General features: G+C 35.1%; 1 protein-coding gene across 1 annotated transcript in view; it reads right to left on the bottom strand.

Annotated features, from left to right (window-relative positions):
* Window positions 1–24,618, bottom strand: part of RTTN (rotatin) — an 80,486-nt gene that overhangs the window by 4,745 nt on the left and 51,123 nt on the right. Inside the window, exons 35-45 of the mRNA XM_063326439.1 lie at window positions 20,336–20,447; window positions 19,407–19,605; window positions 18,227–18,317; window positions 17,026–17,179; window positions 16,733–16,870; window positions 15,565–15,776; window positions 10,638–10,743; window positions 8,417–8,511; window positions 4,728–4,805; window positions 3,170–3,296; window positions 1,176–1,375 (exon numbers count right to left, since the gene is read on the bottom strand). Coding sequence (XP_063182509.1) covers window positions 1,176–1,375; window positions 3,170–3,296; window positions 4,728–4,805; window positions 8,417–8,511; window positions 10,638–10,743; window positions 15,565–15,776; window positions 16,733–16,870; window positions 17,026–17,179; window positions 18,227–18,317; window positions 19,407–19,605; window positions 20,336–20,447 — 1,512 coding nt within the window. The remainder of the gene's footprint in view (window positions 1–1,175; window positions 1,376–3,169; window positions 3,297–4,727; window positions 4,806–8,416; window positions 8,512–10,637; window positions 10,744–15,564; window positions 15,777–16,732; window positions 16,871–17,025; window positions 17,180–18,226; window positions 18,318–19,406; window positions 19,606–20,335; window positions 20,448–24,618) is intronic.

Genomic DNA, 24,618 nt, shown 5'->3' with positions numbered 1-24,618 from the left:
CATAAGATTCCTATAATGAAAAAAGTCTTTGACTAAATACTCCCAACCTTACTGACCCTTGACGAAACATACAGGCATCTGGTCAAAACCAAATAATCCAGGATAAAAATTCATTGTGGTTTTCTTCACGTGACTATAATATTGGTAATTTAATTCTAACACATGGAGTCAGTAATTCAGCACTGCTTACACTTATGAAAGCAGAGCTCAGGAGAGAATAAAGACTAAAACACTAGAGTGGAACTCTGAAGACAGCAAAAGCCAAAGCAATTCACAGAACGGAACAGCTACCATAGAATAGATCTCAAACTCTTCCTTTCTATCAAAAAATTCGAGTATCAGCAATTTTGTAACTGTACGACCACATTTTACATAATTAGCAACACAAAAAGATCATATTTCCCCCTGCCTTTTCTAACAGGTAATTAGGTCCAAACACAGAACATTGTTAGTGTAAATTGAAAGAAATTGTTGTAATTATTAAACTACTATAAAAGATGCCAAAAACAAACACACTTTTTATAATTTCTTTTGTGTTAGTTGATGTTCTATGTGGTTTGACTTGTCTTGAGGTTGTGAATTTATTTAAATGATCGAAGTTAAATTTGAAAGACACAGATTTTTTCAAAGAACGTTTGATAAAATAGAGTAAGGATCATTCAATATACAATTTAAAAAGGAAAGGACAGTACTTACATTAATATAGTAAGAATAGGTTTCCACCTAACAGCCAACTACTGACATGTGGGACTTCTCTAAAACTGTAATTTTTATGAAGACTATGTTTCACACAGTATACCTAATGATTTATACAATGTTAAATTTGTTTATTCACTTGCAGTTTTTTTCTATTATATGCTCACTTTCACTAGTGATTTCTATCAATATATATGGGTATTAAAAAAAATTACACCCCACTGAAACTGAGAGGTTATAAAAAGCTCTAGCAAAAACTGTGTAGTTCTGTATGCTGTTTCTGTCCAGACTATGAATATGACCAAATTACACGCTGCACTTAGGGAACAGTAACACAACTAACTTAGACACAATGGTTTTGATCCCTGCAGAAGCATCTCTATACGACCACAGGGTACTCCATATTGAAATATGAGGGTTTATTAAAAAGGAAAAATACATCCATCACTTTGCTAGAATCAAAGATATTATTTACTTACCTTCTGAATAACGCCTTTACAGTCATGAGACAGAGCAAGGTTAGAAAGAAGACAAAAGACCACCTGCTGAATTGGGCTGTTATCATTTGACACTTGGGAAGCCAATTTCAAGATGTTATGCATTAATGAATTGCCAGCTGCACTTCGTGCAGATGGAAGTGAGGATTGTCCACCAGTGGCCCAACAAAGCGAAGCACAACCTTAAAGAAATGAAATGTTTACTACATGAGAAATGCACATGTACATTAAAAAAAAAAATCTATAGAAAGAGCAGTCTAACAGCTAAAAGACTGAGATGGGACTTTTGAAAGGATTGGGTTTTTCTTCTTTGAACATCAGTGAAGTCAACGGGACATGCTTTGAATAGAAACGTGCTGAATGTGGCAGTTTACTGGAATAGGCATCTACTGTTCCGTTGTTCTAGAATCTAAGAGGCAATTCTGCTGTTAAGAAAAGTCATTGCTCTGTCTCAGAAAGTCTCCTTAAAAACCAGAACGTTGTATCTAAGGCATTATACAATTATTTGGCATCAGAATCTGAAGCGACGCTCTGAAACTGCTTCAGGAAAAGACGTCTCTCTACATCTAAAAGGTTTAATATGTTTCTTAAAATATTTTTCTGAGAAATAAAAGCGCTGTCTGTATCTGTCATTATCTTGTATCACAGTAGCATGCAAAATCCTATGCTACAGAACTAAAAGCTCAAATTAATACAGTAGCAGGGAACAACTAAGTTACCAACATGATGTTTGTGCACAAATACGTACATATACCTTACATATACCTTCTTATTTAGTGGCATTGGCCATCTGCAACAATGGTTCTTACATGGCAAAAGTAAATGCAAATGAGATAGTTTTTAACAGTTAAAAACATCTACATGCATTTCTTTGTCTCGCTATGCTAAGGGGAAGTGGTTAACCGATTCAGAGTAGATAAGTTTGGGTCACCTCATAAGCCAACCATTCTGGACAGAAAGAAAAAACACTGTTCATCTAAAACCCTGATTAGCAAAGAAAATAAAAATGCAGCCTAGAGTCACTCAGAGTTAAAAAACAAGGAAGACCATCAGAACTTCATCTTGACTTCCAGTACAGCAGAGGACATTTTAATTTTATGTCCTGTGGCTGACTAATACATATTTGACCTTTCATTAGTCCAGATGAAAAAAAATGTCTTTATGAAAAAAAGCATTGCAAGCTCATTTAAAGTCTGGAGACATTAACTTAAAAAGAGGGTAAAAAAACCTCAGAAGCTCAGAGACTGTTTAGTTAATATATTTTAACAATGATAACTTTTTTATGGTATCTTGACAGGAAGCAATCAACAGATAATTATCTGTCTCTTCAAGCCACTAGCAAATCATTATCTGAGTCAATGACCAAGATGTGGAATGAGACAAATTCATACTAGAAAAAGGAACAGGCTTCTAGTACCGGGCATAATTACTCATCAATGGAAATAAAGTGTTTCCTCAAACGAAGAAGAGAATCCTTATAAAAAATACACTTTAGTCAAATACAACCTACTGAGCCCAATGCAGAAATAAACGGAAGAAATTTAATACAGAATTAAATTAATTATTGAATATTTCGAAACCAGAATGTTCCCAATAAGAGCTAAAACACAAACTGTATAATGTCCTGATATACTGTTCTCTATGAGAGAATTCCTAGAGTGGTGTTTCTACAGTATGCTATGCAGTGTCGGCAGGACTTTCGGTGTAACCTTCAAACAGAATGGTTTGAATTAAATGCTATTTAATCCTTTAATACAATTGTACTCTTGCTAAATCCAACAGACTGAAACAGGATCTGAACAAAAAAGTCCTGAATGTATTAAAATCAAAACTCTTGATAGACTTTGATGGACCAGTGCTTTTATACTTTCCTCTTACGGCAGTAATAAGCACTCTTTTCCCTTTATTATACTTTTCTGCCTTAATTATTCTGTTTAAATATTTTGATGAATTACATCATAGAGTGATTCTCATACCTGCAGGATAGTCTGCAGTGTAGACACAAAGCAAATGTAGAGCTATTTGCATTGAGGAGTCGTCTGTTAAAAACCATGGCCATAGTGAATGCAGAACAGGAACAAGATGAGCCTGGAGTGCTGCCATCTACAGGAACAAGGGGAAGAATTTAAACTACTATATTACTAAATACTTTGAAAATGGAGTATAAATAGAGAAAAGCATATTTTTATCATATTGTGTCCCATTAGTTTGTTTTAAAAGATTGTAGAGAAAAAACTGACACCCTCATTTCAACACTAAAGAATTTAACTCTTAGCCCAGTCAAATCCAGCTCATGTTTTAATTACTGAGACACATGGAAACAAAAATAAAGATATATTCATTCCAACTGTGATTGTTCAGAGAACTCCCTATTCTAAAGTTTTATACTACTCCAACTAAACTAGTTCTTGGAATTCAAAAAGCATGGAAATAGAAGAGTGCAGTTCCACAGAGCAAATGACGGGAAACTTCAGGTATCAACAGCAACCTCCTTCTCTCCTCCAAGCAATTGTCTCTGCAGACCCCCGATCAAAACAAGAAAAATATTTCACAAAAGTCTTATCTGAGATTATGGCACAACCAAGTTATGGGGACCTTAGGGATAACCAGATGGCTTATTCAGGCCCATATTTTACATGGTGTTCTGTATACAAAAAGGATACTAACATATGCCCTCAAATAGGAAGGTCTGGAAATCTTGTGGTTCCACCAATGCATCTACTAGAAGTAGCATAAGTTGTATCACAATGCCAAGTCAAATTAAACTGTGACAGAGAAAATGGAAATAAATGTGTGAAAGGTATCAGCAATAAGAAAGAGGAAGACCAGTGAGCGGAAAAAAAGAAAAGTAATGTATTATTTTTCATGGAAAAAGGACTGAAGGAGAAAAGAAATTAAAAAGTACAGAGGAAAAAACAAAGAATGTGAAAAGAAGAAATTCAAAACAAGATTCTGAGCAAGAAAATGATGAGAAAAAAAAATCAAGGTGAAAATAAAATTGTGCCTTGCAGGATTAGTGTAATTTGACTCAGACAACGAAACATAAATGGCAAATTATTATTTAAGATTTATTTTGTTTGGGTTTTTTTTGTTGGTTGGGGTTTTTTTTTGTCTTTCAGAAGGGGAAAGGAAAAAAGGAGACAGGAATAAGGAGAGGAAACTATTTTCCAAGATGCAAAGTCTATCTCTTATGCGCTTTTCTTGCTGCCTTACACTTTTCTCCACATCCATTTTTTACATTATACGCTTTGAAAATTGGAATTACTGATTTAAGCACAGCAGAAGTGGGTATAAAGGATGATAGCCATCTAAAACCTTTGGGAGATGATGTTTCAATATGAACATTGAGTTCCTAATGCATGTATTAAATATTCTTAGGAGGTGGGAATAATAATGAAATTTGAAGTATTTCTTGCCATTAATATCAAGCTTAAATTTAGCCAGCTTGAAAATACTTTCAAAGTAGAAAAAAAAATATACCTCTTCATTCACTAACTGAATGTGCTCACATTATTCCAGTATAAGAATACTTACTTTGCATTCTTCATTTTGAAAGAGGCAGTTTCTGAGGAGCTGCATAGAACACTTTAACTGCTTGATAAGGTTATCCTCCTATCCAGAGAAAAATATTGGAAGACCATCAACATAAGACCAGAATGAATTTTATACAAAGAGGCAAGAGATTTCAAAGGAGAGGTGCAAATCTAAGGCATCAACATTTGGGTTACATCTCTTCAGCAGAGTTTCTTTCTGATCTCAGGTAGGATTCATCTCAGCTAGCTTTAAACACGTATACTAAAGACATTTATAACAAGTTACTTGGAGTCATCCTCATCTCTCTTTATAACGCACAGATACTATTTCCAGGGGCACTGATCTGGCCAAATGCAGAGACTTGTAACATAAAGCTCCATTTCTCTTACAACTAATGAAGAACGGGTGGGAACGTTTTCTGGGTATTTGTTCCATCCTAAAGCAGACATCTAAAACAAGTCAAATGAATCACTCCCTAGAAGTACCTATTTTTCTTCCTTGGATAAAAACAAGGATAAAGTAGCTCTGTCTTACAGATGTCTATATTTGGTCAGACCAATCGATCCTTATATTCCCCGTGTCTTAGTTCCCTATCCTTAATAACAGAAATAGTTTCCAACCTGATAAGAATATTACAAAGATAAATACAGACCTTTGGACAGTGAGGTACTATACTGAGATTCACGTATACAAGTAAACAAACAAACAAATCTATCTTCATGATAGTGCTGTGACACTAAAAGGCCAATGGCAGCTGACCTAGCTTCTATAAGGTTGACATGCTAAACCACTTCTGAAAGATGATCAAATTCCAATAAGCTTGTTCACCACAGGAGACTATTTCTGTTTTGTCGAGCATAAAGGAACAAAACTGTAAAATAGGATTCATGCTTAATCTCAGACAAGGCGAAGCAACAATGCTTCCTTATAAATCATATCACGTACAGTTGACGATATTTGGAGATGAAGTAGAAGTCTGTCTTAACAAAGTTAATGAAAGTCAGGTGCAGTAGATGAAAAAGTCATCATTACAAATGCATTTTATGACCAGTTTATCTCATTTTTAGTTAAATAAAATGCTAACTGTAAGATGTTCCTTCAAGACCTTAAGTATGTATTAATTTATTTAATAAATATAAATAGCACTATATATCTATCTATCTATATAATTCTATAAAATGCCACAAGCTACAAGTTACACTTAATGTGTAAACTTCTAGGAGGTTGAAAAAGTTATAGATTGTGTTAATGGCACTGGTTTTATTTATTTATTTTAGGATATCTCATTTTTACTAAGATCTTATTTTGAGGGTTTTTTTGAAAGCTTGGCTATTTGTAAATATTTTTCATGCCCTTGGTTAGCATCACAGTAATTATTGTGAAAGAAAAGGAATATCAGGTAAGATACTTCAGTTGTCCTGAGAATGAAGCTAGATCAAAGACTTTTTTCACAACAGTTAAAAGAAAGAGAAAAAGAAAATAGCTCCGATTGATAACTTCACTTTGACAGCTGTGACTCAAAGTGGGCTGAGAGGCAGTTTTGTGAATGATCCGCTAAATCTGATTATGAAAGCAATGTCTCAGCTTCCCTCACGTGAAACTAGATTGCTTGTCGTTATACACCACATACGATGAACAGCACGCTTACCTATGATGTAGCAACCTACAGTCCCAGCTCAGCAGTGAAATCTGCCACAAAGTCTTCTGCAAATCTCTTTCAAAGAATTCTTAATCAAAAATGAACAGTCTTTCTGACCTATCTCAGAGGCTCCTTTCCTTCAATTTCTTCCAAGTTTTAAATTCCTTCTACATTTAGCAGAGGAGCAAATGTCCCCAGCAAATGTCTCGACCCAAGAAATATAAAGAACCAGCTGGCTTCAACCTTATCGGACATATCCACGGCAGGACACCTTTCAGCCTCCACCCCTTGAAGAATGGATACTAAATGTGTTTAGGGGATTTCAAGAAAAAAAAAAATTGTAGCCTTCAAATATCAGGGTCAAACTCAAATTCTTTTAAGAGCTCACTGTTATAAAACACGGTTCCGCACTCTCCACAAGTCAAGGTTAATGTCTATTTGTGTTAATTCCTCAGAGAAAAGTACTATTGAGCCCAAACAATGCAGAAATATCCTGCTGGAAGACGTTTTCTTCAATTTCTGCTTTATGTGGGAGTGGACAAGATATCAAACTTGACAGCAGAGGTTACTGTCTGTATTTTAATAATTCTCTTAGATGAAAGTGATAGAAAACAAGCAGATTGCAACAAAAACCTTATGAAACTGTTGTATGATGGTAAGAAATAATCTATGTCTAGATGTGGTAAGGAAGAGCTGGGTGATGTGAGAGTCTGGAACAAGCAGAAGGGAGGTTAAAAAGAAAAAGGCTAAACAAAAAAATTGTGAATGAAGAGAAGAAACTGAGATTACAGGTGGTGGAAGAAGCACAAGTATGAGGTAAAAAAACCCAACAAAATACACAAACACAAAACTCTGACAAGAAGTTAAAGCCAGGGACAATTGCGTCTGATGACAAGAGACTGAGATGTCCAGACCAAGTATGCAGGATAGAAAAAGAATCAGAATCGAAAGCCAGGTAATATGAAAAGGTAGAGAATAAAAAAAACCTATGGCTTACATGCGCAAGCAGACTGGAACTAGTTTTGGGGTAGGAGGGAGATCGACTGGTATGAGAACAGAAAAAACCCAAACAGCTAGCACGGAAAGAAAGAAAACTTGAGAAACAGAAAAATTATTATTGTGGAAACAAGACGAGAAAAGTTAGCTGGATTGGATAGGACCACAAAGTCAAGGCTGAAAGTCAAACTATGAAACTCTTAGATATTGTTGTAGGCTAAATAAATAGCATAAATTGTGAGAACTGACAGGTGATAAATGCATGAACATGTATGTGTGTGAATGCCTGAAACTGAACTTTTGAACTCTCAATCAGAAGCCTGCTAGTTGCTGGCTTCATCCTGAACAGGTTAGTTTCTAATTCTGATAACCTGGACTAATAGTGGGAAGTCCTGAATCCTCCAATTAATGAAAAGACATGAGACAGAACCACTAACTCAGAGGGTGATCATGTGTTGTACTTTGCACATAGATTATTTAGACTAGATACACAGGAGCATAGAACTCTGGAAAGAAAAGCTGGTGGTGAAAAGGATTCATGAAAAAAAAAAAAAAAAAAAAAAAAGGTCTCTGAAAGAAAGAAACGGGCCTAAAAAGAAGAATGTGAGGATCCTGGCTGAACGAACCATCCTGCAAGTGGGAGAGCAACCTCGAGACCAGAGAGATTCATGGAGACAAATACCAGCACACACCCAAGGGCTTTGGACAGTAACACCCAAGACTGGTAATTGAGCAGCTGCAAAGCATGAAACTCATGGGATTTTCTGCCTGACTTTCCTGAACTAGCCACCATTTCCATCCTGGAAAAGGAAGTTGAGACCTAGTAAACATAACTCTGAGTGGGTGAGTGAGTGCAAGATAATCAAGTTGGCAAAAGCTCTAAAATCAATAAATCATAAAGAAGCCCCAGTATCCAGATCTACCACAGGTTGTCATTTACCCTGTCTCACCCGTGACAGATACCAACAGTATCAGTCTCCAGAAAAAAAGACAAAATAAACAAAAAAGAGCTGGGAAGTGACTTATCGTATCAGTCTTTTGTTTCTATAGTTACCTTCTTTTTCTGTGCTTTCACAGGCTTCAGGGCATCCAAATTCAGCTGTGCATGAGTATGTTTCATGTTTTCTACACAGTTGTCTATCAGATCAACTGGAAGACAAAAAATATTAACATTTAGAAGTTCATTCACAATCAAAAATATTTTATGAAACAATATCTTTCTTGCAATGACCTTGATTACTGTTACCCTCCCAAGCTAAGATTTAAGGATTCAGTTGTCCAATTTCTGCGAGTTCGTAATATATTGTCATCTTCTTGGTATCGGGAAGTAATTAACAGTTTCCAAGATGGAGTGTGTCTAGTTGAATGATCTTGAGAAGCAAGAATACATTTCAGTCCTCTTGCAATAGAGTCCAGTGAGTGGAATGCCCAAAGGAAGGACTGATAAGATGAAGAGGGGAAGATTATTTGGGAAGAAGAGGACAGCAACTCATAACTCCCATAGAATAATTCAAGTTGGAAGAGATGGCCTACAGAGGTCATATAGCCCAACCTCCTGCTCAAACCAGAATCAGCTATAAGATCAGGCAAGGTTTACCTGAAACCTTATCCAGTTGGGTCTTGAAAATGTCCAAAGACAGAGACTGCACAGTATCAGTATGTCTAGCTGCTGCTTGACTGCCTTTAAGGGGGAAATGTTTCTTTACGGCTAGTCTGACTCTCAATTTATGCCCGTTCTCTCTCGTCTTCCTACTCCATGTACTGCTGTAAAAAGTCTGGCTCTGTCTTCTCCAAAATCTCATAGGTAGAAGGCCGCTATTAGGTCCTTCTGAAACCTTCTTTTCACCAGGTTGAACACAGGCAGTTCCCTCAGCCTCTCCTCTAAGGACAGGTGGACACAACCACCTTGATGGCCCTCTGCTGAACTTGCTCCAGTTTGTTGATGTCTTTCTTACTGGGCCAAAACTGAGTGTATTATTCCAGATTTGCTCTAACAAGTGCTAAGTAGAGGAAAGATAATCCTTTCCCCTCGATCTTCTGGCTGTGTTCCTTTTAATACAGGGTGCTGTTAGTCTTCTCACATTCAGCTTGCTGCCTGCCAAGACCTCAAGGTCCTTTTCATGTCCCCAGTCAGCCTGTACTGCTATAAGGGGTTCTTCCTTTCCAGGTGCAGGACTTTGCATTTATATCATAAAAAGTAGTCCTTAGGAGCTGAACCGGTGATGTTAGAGCTACAGATATCTTCAGGACATTGATTTGAACCCCAGAACTCCTCTTCCTCTTCTCCAAGATCTGTGTTGCATCACAGCAGGGATGACTTGAAGGCTACTCCAGCACAGAATGCTATGCACTTCATGCACTGGTAGTGCCTTCACAGGAAGTCAGGTCTTAGATTACCTAGTGGGTAATCAACAGAAGAACCCTGATTGAAGCAAGGGCTGAGTAGACCACCAATACACTGGGAAAGAGCAGAAAGTAATTACATAGCACAGGATTTGAAGTTCAGAGTTTTCTGCCATTGTTGGGATCAGACACAGAGCAGATATGTCTAGGCTATCTGTTTTAGTGCAGTGTAGGTTTAAAGGACCGAACAAACCAACAGAGAGATGCAAGTTACAAGAAAGCACCCAAGAGAAAGTGCACTTGGGCAGATCAGCAGGTATTAAACGCATGATACCTAAGAAATGCAAATTAACCAGTCTTCCCTGTGTTCTAGTAGGCACAAAAAGCCCACTTCTACTTTTGTTTTACTACTGTAAAGTAAAAACCTTAGGCATGAAAGATGTTGCATTGCAAGGGGAGAAGGTCTTACTTAAACTGCAAAATGGGAAGAAAGAAACAAAAAGGCAGGGAAGACCAAAGCTGAGAAAAAAGTCTCTTCTTGTCCAGGTAGAGCCAGAACTGAGAACACAGGGCATATGTTCACCTATAGACCTGAAAGTGTGAAACATGAATTGGAAGATACTGCCAGTGCAAAATCTCCAGTTTTGAATGGATGAATATGCCAGTAGCAGTAAATGCTCACAGGTCTCTTCTCACTCTAACACAGACCTGTGATTTAACCATGAATTTTTAGACTGGCTACAACATTATATTTTATCTGTGGATAAAACCTTTAATTATTAATAAGCTTTCTCTGTAAAAATCTGTAAAAAAATGCCACTGAAAACTAGGTCTTCTGTTTTGACAAAAAAACTTTATGATTTAAAAAATACATAAAACATCTGCAAGAATTTGATTCATAAATCATTTAACGTACATTTTGAAATGCTCACCTTCCAAAGCACATTTCTGGGCATTTTTACTGACAGCTAACAGCGATAGCAATGCATTTGTAGCAACTTCTTTCAGGACATCCTTTGAAGATTTTCTTTCACAGACCTACAAATAATGCAATTTCATTACCAAAACAAAAGAGTGACTATATTAAAAATAGTATTAATATCTATAAATATGTTGTCATAGTCTATATTTTCATTTGGATGAGTCTTCACTGTATTCCTATCCAGAATTCTCCCTCTCTGTATTCCTGTTCGTAGTCTGTCTGCATTGATGTGTTTCATTATTTTTTTCTAATTAAAATTTAAAAAGTTCCTAAGCCCACTCTTCTTACTCTTTTCTTAACATTCTACCTCCCTAAAACCTATATTCCCAGCCCTGGCATTCCAGACCTTTCCTAATATTCAGGCTTGCTATTGCAGACTATTCACTGACATGACTTTAGCACAATCTCACTTTCCTTCAACACAATGATGAAGAAGAGGTATCAGTGAAATTCTTTAGAATAAAAATATAATTGACACAGAGATTGTGTTTGGGTTTTTTTATATTCTTCCAACTAGAGAAAAACGGTAGTTTGTCTTATTTTTGTGAGGCCTTTGTGAGCATCACCGTATTTCTAATAACATAATCTCTGTGCTTTCAAAAGAATATTTATTTGAAGTCATATAACAAGATAGTTGAAAGACGAGGAACTGTCTGTGCTTTATATATTATCCACTAGAGAATTTTGTCCATCTAGCAATTTTCCCTAAAATATCATTCCAATACTGACATCCAATAAAACACAAAGTGGTATGCACTGTAACCAGAAGAATATAGTAAAATGAGAACTGTTGCTGGATCATAGTAGAAAGACAAACATACTTTAAGGTTAGCCAAGAATACAGCATTTTAAGAAAAAATGAATACTTCAGACAGAAATCTAACGTGTATCTAGCCATAGGACCTCTACGTACATCATATATATCACCTTTCATTGGCTTTAGTCCTCCAGCTAGTAATTGCCTAACAAATTTTTCAAATTTTAATATGCAATAAAATATCAATGTATGCTCTAGGGTTATCATTTATTGAAGTGTTTGGTGTAACCAGGACTGAAAAGGTCAAGGGATGAAGACTAATAAGTTAACAACTTGAAAAAAAGACACAAAACAAAATCCAAACCTCATTGATAGGGACAATCAACACCAAGTTAAAGCACTAAAGCATGGACTGGGTTCTGCATTTATGGCTAACAAAAAAAATATTAGACTATAACTGGTTTTATTAGATCCCAAGTGAAATCTCAAAGCTATCAGCAACACAAGAACGTTCTAAATAAATTAACTATTTTTCTGTACTGATATAGGTGGCGATTTCTTTTCAAATTAAATAATCTAGATGTTTGAGTAGTTAAAAATATAAAAAGCTTAAAGTTTAAACTTGACGGTAATTTAAACAAGCCAGGAAAAAACCAAAATGTTGAGTTCCTTCGATCCTGCATAACCTAAAACGCAGATTTTGTCATTTATCCACTCAAAGGCTTTTGCCCCGTTTGAAGCTCCTAGCTATTTTTATTTTTTCTTCGTACTTCGGAATATTTTAGTAGTGAAAAAACATATTTCCCTGACAATGTCTTGGGTATTTTCCTTTAATTAAGTATTATGTGACTGATTAGGGCTAATTAAATAATTAAGGTGAGTTGTCCTATATTTGTATCTTTTGAAAAAGTTTTAGTTTCATGTTTTCTAAATTTTATCTTAAAAACTAGCAAAATTCCATTCTTTCTTGAAGCATGGCCCTTTATACATTCCCCTTACTCTGCAATAAGAATTGAAGTTTATAATAAAAAAGAAATTTATGTCAATCACAGGGAACATTTAAATAATTAATAATTAATTGATAATTAACTACTAGTTGAATGGAAAAAAATACTGTAAATTTATAATGCCTTCTGCCAGCAGATTCTATAGCTTTAAACTACTAGTATTAAAGTATTAAAATGAGAATGGGCACTTTTAATTCTTTTTGAAATTATGATGTATAATAAATTTAAGATGTCCCATAAATCTACAACAGATCTAGCTATGTTAGCCTGGACCTCCTGTAAGTTAGTTGAAGGCAAGATCACAGCTTTTCTAAAACATTGTAAATTTTAATTTTATATCTAGAAAAAAAAAAGGTAGGGCATAAATTTGAGACTTTATGTATGGATTATGGTTTCCTTATTACTTTTACTTGTGATCTTGAAAACATATCTACAAGGGTTAAAGTTTATATACAAAAAAGCACCAAAACATTTCAAAATCACCTTGTATGTTTACCAGATCGGTTGGATGCAATAATGCATACTAATTTAGGACCTGGTCTGCCAATATTCACACCTGCAGACCGGGTCCCAAGTTAGCTTTTGCCATTGCATATCACTTATTCTGTAGATTTTATGTAAATAGGATGATTAATGGAGATGACGGATTGTCTGAAAATTCTCTCTTACAGCCTTTTCTATGTTAGTCAATTATTTGCTTGAGTGCTTCTCTTAAAGAAAGATCATATTTAATTTTTTTTTTTTTGGGGGGGGGGGGGGGGGGGGAGGGGGTAGGCGGTGTAAATAAATACGTGTAATTTACTTTAAAAAACTGAAGCTGTTTCTTTCCTAGTTCTGTTATCCTTTTTTGGGATCATAGCAGCTATATCCCTTTCATGTATTAGAACGCCCCAGACAGCTTAGGTTATCTTTCGAGCTCCATCCATGGAGTAATGTCCATCTACAGCTCTGAACAGTTAAAAAGCAACTTGAAAGCTGGTATCTCTTACAATACTCAAACAACATCATAGTGTCTGATGTACTTTCACTGACCTGGCTACAGTTAATTCTTCATTGTATAGACTTCTTCTGCTATCACTGTAAGAATCATCACTTTTTGCTGGCAAAGACTGGTAATCAGCTATGTATATTCGTATGAAAATAGAGGACTGTGACTTACAACACAACGTGTCTTTGTCTGACACACTTTCATGCAATTGCATTTTTTGTGCCAGAGCCAAGGAGTTGAGTTTTAGCCACATACACAAGCGTTAAATACAAAAACCTAAGAGGATATGGAGCAAATTATGGGATTTCAATAAAGTGCCCTCTTTTTGCTGTCAGACTCTGAAAATCATGTCCTCACAGGAAATCTCTATGAACTGAAATTATGTGAAATCAGTTGCCAAAGAGTGAAGGAATTCTATTTTTTTTTTAGTGGTCTAGACAGTGTCGCCAAGAAAGATCCTCTTAGGAAGTTTCTCTTCCCTAAAAGACGCCAGATTCTCAGTGAACAGACTACTATGCCCCAACGCTATAAGAGACACATTGATATAACACAGCAGGAAAGGAACGCAGGTCATGTTAGCTAACAGACAGATGTTAGCTAGATCAGGACAAGTCTTGGTAGGAGTGAAGTTATTCTACAAGAATTTAGCAACCACAGGAAGATAGGAGATGAAGTGATACTAAGACAGCATTATTTTGGTCATACCATCCAATATGCGCTAATATATGTTGAAAAAAATCATAGAATGGTTAGAGTTGGAAGGGACCATGAAGACCATCAAGTTCCAACCCCCCTGCCGTGGGCAGGGACACCTCCCACTAGACCAGGTTCCTCAAAGGCCTATCCAACCTGGCCTTGAACATCTCCCGGATGGGGCATCCACAACTTCTCTGGGCAACCTGTTCCGGTGTCTCACCACCCTTAGAGTAAAGAATGTCTTTGTAATATCTAATCTAAATCTCCCCTCTTTCAGTTTAAAACCATTATCCCTCATCCTGTCACTACACTCCCTGATAAAGAGTCCCTCCCCGTCTTTCCTGTAGGCCCCCTTTAGGTACTGGAAGGCTGCTATAATAAATAAATAAATAAATACATACTTAAATAAATAATATTTATTAAATAAATAAATAGCAAACTAGTACTAAATATGATTCTTATAAAAAAATAATTGCAAGACACCGACTACAGAGCATCAGAAATCATAAACTACACTGAATGCAAATGAAATGCACATCTTTCAGACAAAGACTACACTTCCAATCATGGATCACTATTATTGTTACAGTGACAAACTACACATAATTTAAAGAAGGACAATGAACATATAGATAAAAGAACCAATTTGGGAGGGAAAATAAATTAGACACAAGTTTCACATAGAAATTTTCTTATTACTAAGTGATGGAAGATATTTTAACAGTTTGTAAATAAGTGAAGGATGTAAATATAAAGGAGGTAAAAGAATCATTCAGGACAGTATATAAAAGTATAAATAAGAATAGTGAGATTACATTAAGACAGACAGAACATTCAGAATATGTATTTAGAAGAAAACATCTTGCCACCAATATATTTTATGTTGGGCAACAAGTTCCTAAAAGAATTAGTGAAAATACACTAACTGGCCAATTTAAAACTAGTTTGGAAAATACATTAATGTATGCTCCTTAAGTGCAGCTACACTGATCTTAAACTATCAGGGAATGAACTAGAAGGCTTAACAATTCATTTTGGTTAACACTTTTTACAAAGGCAGCTGTTAAGAACAACAATGCTGTCATTTACAACGGGGATAACTTAAAAACCTCACTACATGTTTGGAAAAGGAGAAAGTAAAAAAAGCGTATCACTATTTGGCCAAACATATTCTATGTATCATCTTCTCTACATAAGATTTCATACCATGCTCTTTCACCATAGTTGCCTTCTTAGAAGTTGCTTCTTTGCAATTGTTCCAGCTTATTACATGAATTTCAAAAATTAGTGTAACAGATGTCTCAAATTAAAGATGTCTTGGTTCATAATTGGAAACAACTGATTTTTCATTAGGTAACTACATTCCTTTTTAACAAAAGACAAAAATGCAAAAATATGTCCTCTAATCACATCGTCAAATTTTAAATACCTGAATAATTAATGCAGTAAGTTGAGTTACTGACACTTGACATCCTTCAATACAATCCACAAGAAAGCTAACAGGTGGATTCTCACATATACTCTGTTTATCTTGGAGCTGTCTTCTTCCTTCCTCATTCAAAAGGACAGAGAGGAACTGCAAACTAGCCATGTATAAAGCAGGATATGTGTCTGACAGATGAATACAATCACAAATGGTATCTGAAAGGTTAAACAGAAAAAAAAAAATTTATATTTCATTCTGAATAAAGTTTAAGTGCTTTGGAACTCAGAAAGACCTATCAAAGCAAGTGTGAGCCAAGAAGCAGTTATATGTGTGCACTGCTCAAGGAATTCTACAAATTCTTTGCATTTGATAAGTCTTTAAAAATCTAAGAAAGAAAAATTTGAGTTTTACAGGTTTGAATGAATTAATTGCTCTGCATTAATTTGACTATAAACCAAAAACCGCAATTTCCATTTACTAAATCACTCATATGTTCAACAATTTTCTGAACTCTCCTCCCTTGATTCAGCACCTTACATTATAATACCAACAGTACCCATCAGCTGCTTTACGTGCCATCGGATTCGGATTCACCGGGTCACTTAACACGCACCTGGCTGAAATCACAAGCTTGAATGGACTATGCTCATACTTCAGTATTGAAACCTGTCAGAGAATCTTGGTGACCTGACTAGGCAAGTAACTAAGGAAGGAATAATCAAAAAACAAACAAAACCCTGTATAATAATCTTGAATTCCTATAGCTCTTATCTCCCCTCAAAACTTTGCTTTCCTTTTATGTAAGACATTTAAAAAAAAAAAAAACCGAAACACACATATAAGGAAAAAAATGCAGTGCTGATGGATCATTTCAGGCTCTACTCGCAGGTGCCATAATTGGTTAAGGTTTACAACTGGAATCAGTAACGCATATATGCAAACAAAACTAAAATTGTCTGGCACTTCAAAACTTAGTCTGATGATATAAGAAAGAGTTGTAAAAATCCAATTAAGGGAAAAAGTCAGTCAAGCTTTGGATACATTTGATTTTCATTCTGGATATGCCATTGGCAATTACTTAATAGCATCTATACTGGAATGCTCCTCTTTTCTATTTATTTATTTATTTCACTAGTTGCTAGGTTAAAACCCATCCGGGAATAGTTATTACCAATGATTGCTGTACAATGATTTGCAAGGGCTGCTGTCACAGCTGGAAAAGATATTTGGCCACTCTTCCACAATAATGTAGCTAGAAGGTTGAAAAAGTCTACCCATGTTTCATGAAGTACAGATGTTAACTCGGTATCTGCAAAGATAATACAGAAAAACATTCAAACCATTTACACATGTGCACAAACCTGGATAGCTAAGCCTGACAATAACTGTCAGTTTAAATGAAGGTGCTATGTAAATGAAGACCTGCCTCTGCCTGGCTATACTAGAAACAAAGTACTTCATTACCTAACCCATCTTTGGAGCGAATGGCAAGAATCGAGAAGGTATTTCCCAAAAGAGATTTCAACAGTTCATCCTGGATTACAAGCTGAGAGTCCACCAACAAACATGATTTCAGAAGCCTGGACACAGATGACAAGTATTGAAGTAGTAATAACACCTGTTAAATATTTTTAAAAAGATATTAAATAAATCCACATATTTGCACCTTCCACATTTATTTTTTAAAATTTAAATACTCGCATTACCTCAACTGATTCATAACATTTTTAATTAATATACACCACTTAAAAGAAATAATAGGATATAAATTAAAAATTGTTCTCCTAATTTTTACTGTAGAAGATGAAACAGAATTCCTAGTCTGGAAACACATGTATGAAATCAATTTTCTAGTCGCAAAGAATAAAGTTCACTGTGAGAAAGTCATGACTCTCATTATATGTACAGCATCGTATTCTCTGTAAGCTCACAAAGAAAAATATAAAAATGATCATTAATATTGACGAATATCTGTATTTCCTGAAAACATAAGCTCAATTTGAAGCTTTAGGAAAAAAAATTCTTCCTGACTTATTTATTCATTTATTCTTACAAGGTTTCTGCAGAAACATTTTCTTAATAACCTGGGTATCTTTCTTCAAAGTAAATCTGAACGCAGAGCAGCAGAAGCTTTAAAATGGTGCTGTGCCATGACTATAGTATGGTCTATATGTTATATTTATAGAGTTAAATTTGATACAAAAGTATTTCCATTGGCAGTAACCCTATAAGCTTTGTATAAATCAAAATTGGTTGAGAACTATGTAAATGTCTGCAGGATTAGAGATAAAGCAAAGCAGCCAGGTTTGTTGTGGAAAATAAATATGAAATGTGTCAGTAACTGTATCTGGCTTGTACTTCAATACAATACAAAGAAATTCTATGACATTATTTCTGTAACTGCTAAACTCAATTTGTGTTTTTAACCCACAACTGTTCTCATTTTCAGGTTGATGGTTCTAGGTATAGGTCTAATATGGAAATTAATTGTTCTGTGTTGGATATAAGACATTTTAGTTTCTCTTAAACCTTGTCAAAAGCACAGAGATTCACATGAAAGTACTGTATAGCAGTATGTCTGGACTATGTTAATGGATCTAGATTATGCAAACATAATTAATTTAATAATTTAAAAAAATTATAAAGTAACAAATGCTTCTCTAACCTGAACTTTTACATGTTCTATATGACATGGATGACCCAATGGAGCTTTCAGTTCCAAGATACATCTCTCAACCAGATTAGCACTTACAAGACTAAAATAAAATAAAGTAAGTTGGTTAGAAATATGCTTGAACAATTAAACATTCTACTAACTTAACATTCAATAGAAGAGAACATTTTAAATAGAGTAAAAATAAATTATGAAGCACTTTCTTAAAATAGTGGGGTTTAGCAGTAAGTCTAGTGCAATAGCAACTATAGTAGCAGTAAGTTGTTTCAAAATAGACTAACATAAATTCCAATGGCTGTTACTGCACTAGTAAAAATTGTTTGATTTGATTGCTTATTTTCTTTGCTGTAGAAGAATAAACAGCTCTGTAATAGCATAAACTGTATTCAAACAAGGTGGTGTTTTTTTTGGGTTTTTTTTTGTTTTTTTTTTTTTTTTTTTTCATTAATTGCAGCATGAATAGCAACTACAGAAGCTCTTGAAAACCTTAAAAAGAACTGAACTAATTTTCATGCTTCACTTCAGGACTTCCAAACACTTTCTACAGATGAAAGAATTTGTTACGATGCAAGTGGAAACATGAAATACAATCTGAAGACTATTTTGAAGAGGCTCCTTCTTTAAAAAAGAAACAAAACACTAGGGTCTATCATGCAATACTTTCCCAAATCTCACAAGCATTTTTTACTCTCTTTTCGTGTGACAGCCCTTGGCTCATCCTCAAAATATTGCATACCATTCAAATAAGAGAAAAAAATGATAAAATGAACTGAAATGATCTGCAACTCTGAATACCTGACTATATAATGTACTCTTCTACTAAAGAAAAAAAAATATTAAAAAAATTACCCCTCCAAAAAAGATGACTAAATGGCCATCTAGACAAAACCCTAAAACATTACCAGAGGAGCACAGTGGTCCTGTAGAAGACAGACACCACAAATGGCATCACCAATATGACTACCGTTTGGGGGGGGGTGTCCAAATTCTTTTCTTTTTGTTGGTTGTATTATTAAAAAAAAAAAAAAAAAGCCATTTTTGAACACTTCAGAAGCAAGAAGTGATCAATATATTTAACAGTTTTGATAAGAAACACTGGTAGATCTCATTTCAAACTTTTCACCTCTATTGCTACACCTTGTTTGTAGTTCAGCAGTTATTGATCTCATACCTGCTGAGAGCTGTTAGCAAATGTGCTTGTTGAAGAGCAATTCCAGTATCTTTTGGTGTGACAACCAGCAGATTGTGCAGAAGGCTGCAAACAGCTGACAAAAGGGCAGGTGTGACTACAGCACGCTGTTTAGACAGAGTAGCAGACACGGGAGAATCGTGTTGACTTGGAGATTCTGTTGTGGTTGTATCACTTTGACCTAGAATGTGTTTAATAAAAAAAAGAAAAGAAAAAAGCCACAAAAGATTAATTGGAGCAGTTGCATAACACAAATTGGTTTTCCTTTTTCATAAAATATCCAAGTTGCCTCCACATTTAAAACAGTATATTCTGGAACAAGAAAAAACAACCAAGGAATCAGTTACAGGAAAAGTGTTATTTAAAATAGTTCTGAAATAAATTGTTCTTTCTACAAGGCACTAATAATCATTAAAGATAAACGGTAAATTTGGGAAGATATAAATCTTCACTTCTCTCCTTAGCAGAAAAATATTTTATATTTGTAGATATCTCTCTCTACATACATCATTTTATTATTTTTTTTACATTATATATATTTTAATCTTTCTACATATAAAGAGAAGTATATACACATCTCTGTGTGTGCGAGCACGTGCATGTACATGTATGACAGCTTTACCAAAATTGAATGTTTTGAAAGGGTGACTAGATGACAGGAATAGAACCTTGGTCTTGAGTTACATTTCAAGTCATAGCAACTATTTTCAATTACTTCTGTCAAACGTATTTCACCCTATTTAATTTTGAAGGAAGTGTTTCATGTTTGTCTTCCAAAACAACCACTAGAAGCCTCAATGGTGATTGTTCCAGCAATACACAAGCTTCATATGCATTTATAAATACTGGAATATGGGCAGGCTAACACATTGTGTTCGTCATTATGCATACAAGCTCAAAGTCTGACTTACCTTGTGCGATAAGCCGATCAACTACAGTTTCAGGAATAAAACTGGTTGAATTTGTTGGGACTATTGCCTGAAGTTCAGTAGCACTCCCCAGTGATGGTGATACAGACCGAATCTAGAAACACATAAAGGGATCTAGTTGATTACAGCTTTTATAGCGCAGGCTTCTACTTATATTTTGCTTGAAGAATGGGGTGGGGAAGAGGGAAAAAAAAACACCAACTCACCAAAACCAACAAACCCACAAGACCAAAAACAATGTAAAAATTACTGTTCAAAACACATTTAATTAGATTTTGCTCACTATATGTACATATAAAAATTATAAATATCCAATAATTGAAACTATTGAAAGACGTGCAATATGAACAGTCTGAAACATTTCAGTTAAAAACTGATCAATGCCCATCTTACTAGAAATTCCTCCTCTTCATCCTTCTTTTTCATCCATATAATTGACTCAATCTACATTTGGACTAAGATAGAAAGGCATTACTGAAGCATTTAAACTCAAATTTTTCATGGACTATTTGCTCTACTGAGAACATCAGCACTTGTCCATTTGTACCAGGACATGCTCAGATAAAAATATCACAAGCATATTAGTCATCAGCCAAAGTTGAAGTTCCAAAGTCTTTCCAACTCCGTGTACTTATCTTAGTCCTGTGATCCTTACGTGTATTCATTTCATGGTGAAGATATGAGATATTGACATGACAGTAGATAATTTTGCTGTCATACTACCATGCTCCTTCTACCAATTCTACATTATGTATCATATTATTAATTTTGCATGCTTTCAAAAGTTCTTAATGCTCTTGCTACTGTGTTTAAAACCACAAGCTTGAGATCAGAAGACCCAGAGTGTCCATCTTCATAACATGCTTTTGTGATGCGACAAGACCTGGAACCTGTTTCAGAGTATGGAATAAGCATCTGCGATGTCAGGTCACTTTTCCACTTCTGTTTTTTGTTTTCTATCTGGAAAGTTCACATCAGATACATTTTCTTCGAGAGAGTCACAATGCAGTGTAAAAAATACAGAACGTTAGGGAACCCAATGAAATCCTGAAACAGTCACAACTTGAAGGAGGATGTTTTCAGACTTTTCCTCACAGTGAGCTTTCTAAGGAAGACTGAAATATTTCGAAGCTTTGCTTTTTAAAGTTTTATTAGAATATCAGCTGGAATATTGACTAAGGGAAAATCAAAAAGGGTGGAGGGAGGAAATCACGGATTACTCCGTTCCTAGCTATTTTATTCTTGTAGTTAGGTCACTGCTTTCCAGGTTTGGCTTTGATTTACACAGCAGCATCTTGAGCTACAGAAACTCTCTAATTTGTCTTTTCTCATCCCCTAGAAGGTTTAGCCCCACATCTCATCGCTCATCACTTAGGTTTCTATCAGTACATCTTCATTTGAGACCAGAGCCCCTGCATGAGCAAAAGGTTGCCATCTCAATGTTCTAACTCCCCTCTCTCCCCTGTTTTCATCTGGTCTCCCACTACTGTTCATCCTACAGTCTTGAATCTTTCTCCTCAAGGCAGAGAGTTACTGCAACACAGAAGACAAGATTTGGGATGCATGTCTGAAACTCAGGATTCACGTATAGCTTGAGTCACAAGCACTAAGACATGCTTGGCTAAATAATTTTCTTGTTAGCAAAATGCAGTACCAAATTGTACCGACCAACTGAAATTCAAATTCTGTTTAGATTATACAAATAAAACCCACATTTGCCAACTGAAATAAATTATTTAAAGTTTCATGCTTGCTGATTTAAATAATTATTAAGATCCATTATTTATATTAGAGGAAATCAATCTATCTCGACACATGGTAAATTCTGCATTTATTTTGCACTATACTTCAATTCCAAGCATTCTAATAAATGCCAAAAAAAGAAAATCACTTACTTTCTTAAAAAGTACAAACCCCAAATTTAACTCCTAACAGTCCATATGGCTCTTCTGCAGTAAGAAAAGCCCTAAAAGTAATTCTTACTATGCTTGAGAGTCATAGAATCATCTTGAAGATATTATGATTTTACACAAGCTTTCGCATATTAGTAAATAATATCTTCTACATTGCACAACAATTCTTTCTCCATCTTCTAAAACTGTCTAAACACTTTGGGCAAAGAAATAAAAATAAGGTCTTAGATATGTTAAAAAAAAAAAAATCAATAAAAGCTTTATCTGGCTAGAAAAATATCAGCTTCCTGCACTAACGGAACATTTATTGGTAATTGCTTCACAGTGTGACATGGGTTAAAACCAGAAATTTTCTGCTATCTTAACTGAAAACATACAGTAACGCAATGGAGTTGTTTCCACAATGCTCTGCCTTCCAGGAAAGAAAAGGTATTACTGCTTTCATAAATCACCTTTGATAAGGATGAACTGGGTGCCTGAGACATAGCATCTAGTAAAGGATATTTACTTCTGCCACCGTATTCTTTCGGGGAGCAATTAAGCGTTCTGCTGCTTAACACTGAAACAATGGACTTTGGAAGGGGGGTTAACTGAGGAAAAGAAAGGGTTGTGTGTGTGGGGAGATGATGACTGCAGATTCGAACTAATACAAAAGAATACAAAATTTGTCCGAGTGGAAGGTACAGGAGAAATGTGAGGGTTTTGCTATTTATCTACTAGATATGAATAAAAGGTCTTTTCTTAACCTCTAGTATAAAAATCCCTCTGGCATTGCTTTAATAGGCTTGCAGTGATTAATTCTATTCAGTTCTCTTTTCAAAGGTTTAAATCACTTAACTGTATAGCACTCTGGTAACCATGGCTCCAGAAAATAAAGCACAGATTTTTATAAAATAGCAAGAAGATTTCATGGAAAAGAATGGCCATGACTTAAAGCTATCTGTGAAATGTCTGTAGATCTTTAGCCTGCACCATTTTTAGCTCAAGTTTTTAAACAACTGCTCATTTTGCTAAGCTGTCCTGGGCACAGTACAGCCCTAGTGTATTTATGCACTGTGAAACAAGTTGGTATTTCCATACTGATTGGTGTTCTCAATCATACGTACTAAACACAAAACAAACATGTTGGTTAAAATAAGAATTTGTTCTCTGTAATGATAACCTGAGTTAATGTTTAAACTATGAATTCTATACAAGACACAGATTTTTAATCTTCTCAGAACCAGACTTTTTGCAGTAGCCACATTCCAGTTTACAGGAAAATAAACTTGACAAAAATCTGTAATCACTGAGATCTTAAAGACACTAACTACATACGAGTAGTACATATGAGTTAACAGAGCACAGACAATCCAGCCCTGCTGCTGTCTTTTACATGACCTTGAATCATTGATTTCATTCCCACATCGCCATTCTTTACTCTATAAAATGGGCAAAATTGTACTTGTGGCCTCTGCAAGACCTCTGAGAGACTGTTTTACATCCTGAAGTAAAAAAAGAATAACTGCTGTTATTAATGTACTTGCTTTTTAATTTTCGCAGTTTTACTTTCTGCAAATTAGGAGAAAAAATGTGGATACAGAAAAAAAGATGAAGCCAAAAGGTAATTTAGATACTATTTTCACTTAAGGTTACATGAACCCTGTGTGAAACCAGCCTTTGATAGAAGATAGCTCAATTAAAGTATTGATTACATTAAGTCTAAAAACAGAGAAAACTAATAATATCTTTTTCTTATTGTCAAAACTATTTTCAAGTATCAAAAAAAAAAAAAAAAGCCAGCAGACCGTTTCTCTTCACAGAAAAGAAATTCACATAATCCAGTAAAAATATATCGCTTTTGCTTCTGCAAAGATCTTCAAGATGTGGTTTACTGAAGCAAAAAGCAGTTTCAGCTTCCTAGACTGACATTCATGAAATGAATGTATACGGACATAGTCAGAAGAACGTTTTTGTTTTTTTCCAGCATTATTAAAATATTAGAGAAGAGCTTCCCATAGAAACAATTCTACTTGGTCTGATAGCTGGTAACTCACAATTCTTTGTGGCTTTTGTCATCAAATCTGCACCATACACACACAAAAAATTTTTCCATTCACTAAGACCTGCAGACTCCCTTTCATCTGTGACGGGGCAAGCATGCCATCTAGTGGGCTTGGAGTAACTACATCTTCCTGGTACCATCAACACAGACTAGAGACAAACTTTTGGTAATGACTTCATAAATGTATTTCTTTTTCTCACACACCAAAATGGAAAGCTTCGGGATAAACTGTAGGAACATAAAATGTGAAGTTATATAGGAATAAGTTGCAAATGCCTGATTTCAGAACAAGTTTGAGTTTCAAAAAG

This window comes from Chroicocephalus ridibundus, chromosome 2 (assembly GCF_963924245.1).
Source record: "Chroicocephalus ridibundus chromosome 2, bChrRid1.1, whole genome shotgun sequence".
Classification (NCBI taxonomy): domain Eukaryota; kingdom Metazoa; phylum Chordata; class Aves; order Charadriiformes; family Laridae; genus Chroicocephalus; species Chroicocephalus ridibundus.
The sequence above is the reverse complement of the archived record's forward strand: the minus strand, read 5'-3'. Positions and strand labels throughout refer to the sequence as shown.